Here is a 9,892-nt window from a genome sequence, read left to right on the forward strand (position 1 = left end):
CTGGTCTCAAACTCCTAACCTCAGGTGACCCACCCACCTCAGCATCCCAAAATACTGGAATTACAGGCATGAGCCACCGTGCCCAGCCTCACAATAAATTGGTAATGCAGACAAAACACCATTATATTGAAAGAAATGCCATCTAGGACTTTCGTAGCCAGAAAGGAGAAATTGATGCCTGACTTCAAAGCTTCCACAAACAGGCTGACTCTGTTGTTAGGGGCTAATGAAGCTGGTGAGTTTCAATTGAAGCCAATGTTCGTTTATCATTTTGCAAATTCTAAGACCCTTAAGAATTATGCTAAATATACTCTGCATGTGCTCTATAAACGGAAAAGACTAGATTATAGCATGGTTTATTGAATATTTTAAACTCACTATTGAGACCTACTACTTAGAAAAAAATATTTTTTTTTCAAAATATTACTGCTCATTGACAATGTACCTGGTCACCCAAAGCTTTTATGGAGATGGACAAAGAGATTAATGTGGTTTTCATGCCTGGTAATACAACATCCATTTTGCAGCCCATGGTTCAAGGAGTAATTTTGACTTTCAAGTCTTATTGTTTAGAAAATACATTTTGTAAGGCTATAATTGCAATAGATTGTGATTCCTCTGATGGATCTGGGTGAAGTCAATTGAAAACCTCTGGAAGGATTCACCATTCTAGATACCACTAAGAACATTTGTGACTCATGAGTTCATGTTATTAACATTAACAAGAGTTTGGAAGAAATTGATTTCAACTCTCATGGATGACTTTGAAGGATTCAAGACCTCAGTGGAGGGAGTAACTGCGGATGTGGTGGAAATAGCAAGAGAACTAGAATTAGAAGTAAAGCCTGAAGATGTAACTGAATTGCTGCAATCTCATGGCAAAACTTGAACAGATGAGGAATCGTTTCTTATGAATGAGAAAATAAAGTGGTTTCTTGAGATAGAATCTGCTCCGGGGGAAGAGGCTGTAAACGTTGAAATGACAACAAAGGATTTCAAATATTCCATAAAGTTAGTTGATAAAGCACTGACAAGGTTTGAGAGGACTTAATACAATTTTGAAAGAAGTTCTACTGTAGATCAAATTCTATCAACAACAGTTCATGCTACAGAGGAATTTTTCATGAAAGAAAGTCAATCAACCAGGCATGATGGCTCACGCTTGTAATCCCAGCACGTTGGGTGGCCGAAGTGGGTGGATCACTTGAGGTCAGGAGTTCCAGACCAGCCTGGCAAACATGGTGAAACCCCGTCTCTACTAAAAATACAAAAACTAGCCAGGCCTGGTGGTGTGTGTTGGTAATCCCAGCTACTCAGGGAGCTAAGGTATGAGAATCACTTGAACCTGGGAGGTGGAGGTTGCAGTGAGTCAAGATCACACCACTGCCCTCCAGTCTGGGCTACAGAGAGAGACTCTGTCTCAAAAAAAAAAGAAAAGAAAAGAAAAAAGAAAAAAAAGAGAGAAAAGAAAGTCAGTTAATCGATGCAGCAATCTTCACTGTTGTTTTATTTTAGGAGATTGCCACAGCCACCCCAACCTTCAGCAAGCATCATCCTGATCAGTCAGCAGCCATCAAGGCTGCCCACCAGCAAAAGAAAAAATTACAACTTACTGAAGGCTCAGGTGATCATCATCATTTTTTAGCAATAAAGTATTTTAAATTATGTACATTTTTTGGACATAATGCTAGTAGACCCAGTATAGTGTAAACATAGCTTTATATATACACTAGGAAGCAAAAAATTTGTGTGACTTGCTCTATTGGGATATTCATTTTATTGGAGTAGTCTGAAACCAAACCCCCAAGTATCTACAAAGTTTATTTGTACCTTATGTTGATTAACTTTAATTCTCAACAGTCCCGTAATGAGAAAGAGAGGAATGGAGAGACTAAGTGACTTGCAAGAGCCCCTCCAGGAACTAGAAGGGAGAGCTGGGATTTGAACCCATGCATTTGGCTCTAGGACTGTAATTGTCACCTGTGGGCTGTGGTGCCTGGTGTACCTTAACGCCTAGGTGATCTCCAAGGTCCTAAGAGGTGCTAACGTTCTATGTGGCCATGAAATTAACCTTTTAGGCAAATGGGTAGTTTCTTGATTCTTCCTGTAATTCCAAAGCATTTTTCCTGTATAAACTTACTGATCATTGCAGCAAGGAAGTCAAGTCTTCATTTTCCCAGCCCCACCACTGGGAACGGCTCATCAGGTGAAAAGCTTGGGAAGGCCTCAAGGTGGCAGCATTAACTCAAATATGGATGGACAGAGCCTGGTATCTGGCCTTGAAGTAATCAAAAATTCAGAATTGGCCCTTTTCTGCCTTTTAGTTTTTCTAAAACCCCAGGGTGTAACTATTTGGAGGTGAAGAGTCAAACTGACCTTGTGAGGAGACCAAACAGTGAAGACACTGGAGGCATCAAAGTGGAAAAGCATAAGTATTTCCCAGGAATTAAGAGTCTTTGGAGGGAAAAGAAAGAGGATATATTTGGTGCCATGAAAAAATGATGAGGTTCAAAAAGATTAATGATTCATCTGTTATCCATTCATAAGTGGCTGATTCTAGGCCTCTTACTTGCCAAAACCAAGAACCACCTCACTTCACCATGTTAATAGTCTTCATTTTTATCTGTTTAATTTTTTAGAATATTAAACACTGATAAAGGAGAGTACTAAATTATTTTATAAAGCCAGATATATAGGCTAGATTGTCTCAGTTGTTAGAGTCTTGATCCTACAGGTGAAGTTTTCTCTTCATTCCTCACCTTCTTCCTCTCCCTTTCTTCCTCTTCTCTCCCCTCCCCTTCCCTCCTTCTTTTCTTTGCTTTCTCTCTTTATCTGTCTTCAGCCATTTTTCCCTCTTTCTTTCTCTAGTTTTTTCCTTGGTTGTTATATTGGTCAAATAAATAATGAGGAAGAAACCTAAGTCTTCAGAGTTGGACATGTGGGTCAGGTGATTAGATGCTACAAAATTCCAACAGTGTGCAAAAATATCCTTGGACTCCTATCACCTAGCTTCCCACTCACTTGGCCACTTTCTATGTCTTATTTTGTTAAAAATAATTATTCTAACAGGAGGCTTTTTCTTGGAAATGTTTTCACGAGAGCAAAGAAAAAAGTGAGTAAATAAGCTCTACTTTTGTAACTGACTGTAGTGGAACATGCATTTGTGAGAACTTAAGAGAAATATTGTTTTCTAGATTCCGAGAGCATCTCTGCTTTTCCACATTTATTCCCAAGAGAAGCAGTAAAGCACAGTGTAAAAATATATAGAATTTGGGTCAGACAGACTTGAGCATTTCCTCACTTTCTGGAACTACAAGATGCTCCAGTCTTCTCTGGTATATTCCCTGCTCCAGTGCTAGAACCAGCCATTTCTTGAAGGAGGCCTGGTTTCTTTTATTAGAGAATAATATTAGAAAAAGATCTAAGTGCTAGGTATGTACAGAAGTTTTTACATCTGTAAAATTGAAAAGATAATATATTTCTCATAGAGTTATATGAACATTAAGCGAAATAACACATACAAATATATACTGAACCAAGGGCTTGAAACATAGGAAGCTATATTATATTTTATATAAATATATTATATACATATACATTGATCAGAAGCCAAAATAGAGAAATCCTTCGCTTCTTGTAGGCTCCATGTTAAAATTCATTTACAACGAGGTCGATTGGGAGAAAAATTCCTGGAAGTGTTTTGATTCACAGAGCTCTTTGAAACTTTGAGTTCTGTAGACAGAGCTGGGTTTGGGAAAATGGAGATTCTGATAAAATTTATCATTTATAATCTGACATTTTGAAAATTTCTCCTCATTTAGTCTTAGACAAAGGGCCAACTTGCAATAATCACAGGAAATCTGTGGGCTGAATGTGCAGTGGCTGGATCCTCAAGCTCCTTTGAAAGCATTTTTTGACAGAATTTGCTCATCAATAATCTTAGCCTGTGACTAGAAGAACCAGGACTGCCCTGTGTCCCCTAAGGGATCTTCGAGGTGTCTCCATATCATAATGTTTCAGTTCCCTCAGGAAAGTGGTGTTTTGATTGCTTGTTTGTATGTTGCTGAGCCTTGGATTGGAATTGAGACCTTAGGGAACCCCCCTTCAGAGGCTCCCAGATCTACATAGGCACTAGTTTCTAGCTGATCTCAGACTTTTCACACAGTTTGGTATGGCTCACTTACAGTCTCAAGCAAACTGCAGCGGCAGCTGAACTGCCTTTACACTTTTATCACATAGCCTCAGGAAATCTTTTACTATTTGAAATCCAAGGTCCTCAGAGACTAACAGCTCTTTTTTTCTTTTCTCTTTCAGACTTCAAAAAGTCCAGTGTTGAAGCAGTTCTGAATTGAGATCTCATAATTCCCAAGGACAGAGGTATGTTTTCCCCGACCTTTTTAAAAAGCAGTGTTCTTCACACTGTAGGTAGAAATAATGGGTTTGTCTAAAAAAAAAAAAGAGGCTCGGAAGTAGGTATATAAAAAGACTCTTCATTCAATTTCCCCCAACCTCCTCTGCTACATTTCACAAGAATAGAGACAGAAGTTTCCCATAAGTAATTCTGGGTTACCTTTAATTAGACAGCCATTGCCGTAGTCATTGCTAGATGGGGTGTTGCTACCAACTGGTGTTAATAAAACCTGGGAAAGAACTTCACACGATTGGCCTACAGTTTAATAAAAAGATTGATTAATTAGCTTCTATGGAGCACCTGCTAGAGGTCACACACTGGCTGAATTTTCTTATATTTTATCTTACTTTATCTTCTGTCTATAAAGGAAGATTGACTTGCCTACAGTCCCACAGCAAGTAAGCATTAAAGCTCTTATTCTAACTAAACTGCTGAGATTCTAATTCACTCATCCACTTAACAAATAGTTGAGTCTACTCTGTGGCTGCCTCGAGTCTAGGTAGTGGATAATAATGCACAAAACAGTGACAAACAAAATAGGCCTTGTCTCTTCCCTTATGGAATTTATTCCATTGAGAATCTTCTTTAGAACTCCCCAAACAGGGCTGTTATGACTGGGGGTGATGCTTCAAACCCCTTTAGAAGCAATTTTGATGGAATTTTTTATTTCCAAGCTATCTTAATGGCTTAGACTTCTCCTTATCTCTTTATAACAATAATAATTTCTTAAATTTTAATGCTTTTTCAGTTTTTGACTTAATATTTCAACCTTAGGTATTTCAGTATTCAACCTTAGATATTTTAAAAATATCTTTTCTCTTTCAAGACTCCTTCCGATATTTATTTTAGGCCCATGCAGAAAAGCCTGGGTTTTGCAGGACTTGAGTGGGAGGAGATACAGCAGCGGCAATGGCAGGATTTGGATTCAGGCCTTGCAGCCTCCCAGGGTTGGTGCTGGGTAAATGAGGCCTTTTCTCTCGGCACTGACTCCAGATTTCTCCTTGCTGCTCTGGATCTCAACACATTTATCAACAGAGACTGCAATGTGTAATGGAAAGGGTTGCCCATCAAGGGAACACAGAAAGTACCTTGAAGATTAATCGCTGATAGATGAAGATGGCAGTCAGCGGCAGTTCAATATGATGCGTGGGGGAGTGTGTAATGGCTTTTAAAAACTGAACCTACAGCTTAAGTGAATAGACTCCTGTGGTCAATATTAACCAAGGAAATTGATCTAATAAGCATTCGAGAAGATATTTTGGAAAAATAGTCAGAATCCACCCTAAGTCAGCTGCACTTTATTCTTGGAGTTTTTCCAGGTTTTCATCCTACCTTTTGTCTAGGAAAAGGTTGGTTTACGATATGGGAGGCTAATATCTCTTTAGTCAAAGGACCATAGTACTTAGCAAGCAGTTATCCCTTCCTGGGATCCCTCTGCCAATAAGCAGCAATATTTGGACAGAGTTCTAGACTTTAAACCAGTCACTTCACCTCACTGAGCCTCAGTTTCTTCATGTCTATATCTGCTGTCTCTCTCTCTCTATCTAGTCATGTAATAATTAAGAAGTTAATGTAAAAAGAGTTTTATAAACTTTAGAACCACTGTTTTTTATAAACTCGAGAACAGCAGTTCTCAATCAGGGGACTGCTACCCTTCAGGGGACATTTGGCAACATCTGGAGACATTTTTGACTGTTACAAATGGGAGGTAGTGGTGTTACTGAAATCTAGTGAGTACAAAGAGGCCAGGGAAACTGTTAAATATCTTACAATGCACAGGACAGCACTCCTTCTTCCCCACTACACCCTGAACCAAAGAACTGTCTAGCTCATAATGTCAGTAGTGCTGAGGCTGAAAAATCAGGCTCTGGAATTGTACAGATTTTACAGTTAAGTAGTTATGTGACCTTGAGGGGCACCACATCCTTCTGTTTCCAAATATGTAAGATCAGAACACTGCCTGTCATAGATTACAGGATATTGTGTCTGCTAAAATTAGAGAGTATACACACATGTCAGAAGTCAAAAGAAAAGCCAAAAAGACTGGATAAATATAATGGAAAGTGCTACTGGTCAGAAAGTCAATTGGTACATTACTGGATAGTAATATACTAAGCTGACTGAGCCAGTTCTTATGAAACTAGCCACATCGTGTGTGTGTAATGGTCATCCAGAAACGACAAGCTACCTTATCCCCTTCTTTTTGTGTCACCAATCGAATGGCTGCTGTTACTCTTCAAGGTAAGCTAAAGTCCAGTAGAGCTGAAGCATCTTTCTCCTTTAATTCCTGTTTTCTCCTTTTTCCTCCTCTCTTCTAACATTTTCTCCCTCATTTCTTCTGAGTCTGCTCCCACTCACTCTGCTACTAGGAGTGGGGAAAGCCTGTGAACACCTGAGGCTGAGGAACAAAAATAGGAGAGAAAGAGTGCTCTCAAATGAGGACACAAGCCTGTCTCCAGGCCTGACCATCTGCAAACTCACTGTTACTCCTGAATATTTTTCATACGACAAGTCTAAGCTAATATTTTGGCCCAAAGCACAAGCCTGGTAGACAAGAGGACAATAGGCGGTTTGTTGTGGAATTGAAGAGCACAAAAAATGTCTCTATACTTTCCTATTGATGTTCCATTTGATTCACCAAATATTTATATATGTATGTGAGGGGCCATGGTAAGGTGGGTGGACCAGAGAGGATGAAGACAGTTACTGTCCCAAGGGGCTTAGAGCTAGGCGAAGAATGAGTAGTTGCCCAGCTAACTGTGCAATAATCAGCTAAGACTCAAGTGCTTTGAGGAGGTAGAGAAAGGAGGACTTAACTGTAATTAGGGTCTACAACAGACTTCTGATAAGGGGTGAAAAAAGACATATGCATATACACAGATACACAAAAACATTCGTATATATCAAATTATAGTTCCATATATATATGTAAATATATCCTCCTATTTAAATATACCATACTCCCTTTCAGTTAAACTACTGTTGAGGGATTCATTTATAAAGGCTTCAAAAGTTGTGGTTAAGATCTTTGGATTTAGTATCAAACAGACCTTGAGAGCACCACCACCTTGTCCTGCCAACACCTTAATTTTGGCCCCAGTGAAACTGATTTGAGACTTCTGGCCTCCAGAACTTTGAGAGAATAAACTTGTGTTGTTTTAAGGAAAAATAAATTTAGAAAATCTTTAGTGAGGCTATATTATTGGAAGTAGAATGTGGAAGGCATTGAGTGATGGATGTTTTTATTTTTAATAATTAAATGCATACAACCTTATATCCACATCATAATTTGTATTTATATGATGTAATATGTTAAAGAATCCAAGATGAATGTATGGACTTTGGATTCAGAAATATAAAGGGGTGAACTTTGATTGTGACTGTTAAATAGACTATCTTGCTCAATATTCAGCTCCCTGAGCCTTAACTTTCGTATCTGTAAGATGGGCATAATAGCACCTATCTCATATGAATTAAAAGCTATACTATAACAGAGGGTTCTAGCATGAGTCTTACATACAGTACGTTCTCTCTATACATTAGTTTTCTCCTTTTTTTTTTTTTATCATCCCATCATCCCTTCTCATGCTTTCATTTGAATTTTGTTGATGCGTCTTCTTTAATCACCAGGGTAATTCAAGTTGACCACAATGGAGAATAGAACAGAAGTGACAGAGTTTATCCTCTTGGGATTAACAGATGACCCCAATCTTCAGATACCCCTCCTCCTGGCATTTTTATTCATCTACCTCATCACCCTGCTTGGGAATGGAGGAATGATGGTGATCATCCACTCAGACTCCCATCTCCACACTCCAATGTACTTTTTCCTCAGTAACCTCTCCTTTGTAGACTTGGGTTACTCATCAGCTGTAGCCCCCAAAACGGTGGCTGCATTGCAGTCAGGGGACAAGGCCATCTCCTACAATGGATGTGCAGCTCAGTTCTTCTTCTTTGTGGGGTTTGCCACTGTTGAGTGCTACCTCCTGGCCTCCATGGCCTATGACCGCCATGCAGCGGTATGTAGGCGTCTTCATTACACCACCACCATGACAGCAGGTGTGTGTGCCCTCCTTGCTACTGGTTCCTATGTCTCTGGCTTCCTTAATGCCTCTATCCATGCAGCAGGCACCTTCAGACTCTCCTTCTGTAGTTCTAATGAGATTAATCATTTCTTCTGTGACATTCCCCCACTCCTGGCTCTCTCATGCTCTGACACGCGCATCAGCAAGTTGGTGGTCTTCTTTGTGGTGGGTTTCAACGTCTTTTTCACCCTCCTGGTCATCCTCATTTCTTACTTCTTCATATGCATCACCATTCAAAGGATGCATTCTGCTGAAGGGCAGAAGAAAGTCTTCTCCACCTGTGCTTCCCATCTCACTGCTGTGTCCATCTTCTATGGCACAATCATCTTCATGTACTTACAGCCCAACTCCAGCCAGTCCATGGACACAGACAAAATAGCCTCTGTGTTTTACACAGTGGTGATTCCCATGCTGAATCCCTTGATCTACAGCCTTAGGAACAAAGAAGTGAAAAGTGCTCTCTGGAAAATACTCAACAAACTTTACCCCCAATATTAAGTGTGAATGGGAAGTAGGCAAGCAATTAAGGGATAAACTTTCTCTCACACCTAAATGCCGTCATGACTTTTAATGTTTGGCTGGTTCGGTTCTTTCTTCCCCAAGAACAGTGGTTACTTCTGCTATTAGAAGATGTAAAAAGCAGCACATTGAAAAGTCTTACTTAGAAAGATAATCTTATATTTAGTGAACAGCAGCATGGGACAGTTGAGCTTTTCTTGCTTTAGTTTCTCGATGTGTTTTAAAGCAGAAGATTGAAGGATATCACTGAATGTACTGAATTTTCCTCATCCTATTTTTAATTGTAAGGATTTTTCATTCACTGTTAAACTTGGTATAAAGATTTCACCTTCATTTATAATATTTATCAACTGAACATGCAGTATTGTTTTTTATTCCTTTGTTCTGTGAGTTTGAAAGTTGGACTTCTTAATGTAGACAAAGGATGGTTCCATATTTTAAATGATATTTCAGAGAAAGTTGTAATTTAAAGGACAAGGCACTAGATCGAGTCAGGTGACTGAAGATTAAATCTTTCCAACCCCCTACTCTCCCTTCTCTACCCATATTCCTACCCTACTTGCTAGTCATGTGCCTTTGCAATTTCCATTCCCTTTTGCTAAAGCGTTGGGGAAACAATACACCTTGTTGTATACATAAGTATGGAAATGCTTTAATAGATGAATTACTTAAATTTGAACCTGACTAAATATAACTTCCTTCGGAGAGCCTACACTATCTTCTATGTTTCTTGTCTCTGTCTAACATAATTACCAACATTTCCAAGAGGTTTAGAGAAAAAAAACAATTTTCCCTAGAGCTCTAAAAAAAATATTTGTTTTCTGAATCAAATGCTTGCATTTCTTAGCACCCTTAAGTTTGGCGAATCTATTATGAA

The 9,892-nt window shown here is 39.1% G+C and overlaps 1 protein-coding gene across 1 annotated transcript; it reads left to right on the forward strand.

Annotated features, from left to right (window-relative positions):
• Window positions 1-7,865: 7,865 nt before the first annotated feature.
• On the forward strand, window positions 7,866-9,364 carry LOC117080761 (olfactory receptor 5B21). The gene has a single exon (XM_033206011.1). It carries the CDS (start codon window positions 8,062-8,064, stop codon window positions 8,992-8,994), a length of 933 nt encoding a protein of 310 aa, XP_033061902.1. The 5' UTR covers window positions 7,866-8,061; the 3' UTR covers window positions 8,995-9,364.
• The last annotated feature ends 528 nt before the right edge of the window (window positions 9,365-9,892 follow it).

The sequence above is a fragment of the Trachypithecus francoisi genome, unplaced genomic scaffold (assembly GCF_009764315.1).
Source record: "Trachypithecus francoisi isolate TF-2019V2 unplaced genomic scaffold, Tfra_2.0 Lachesis_group8, whole genome shotgun sequence".
NCBI classification, from domain to species: domain Eukaryota; kingdom Metazoa; phylum Chordata; class Mammalia; order Primates; family Cercopithecidae; genus Trachypithecus; species Trachypithecus francoisi.

Excerpts from the sequence above, each read along its gene's own strand:
- LOC117080761 (XM_033206011.1), top strand. The coding sequence starts at position 8,062 with ATGGAGAATAGAACAGAAGTGACAGAGTTTATCCTCTTGGGATTAACA.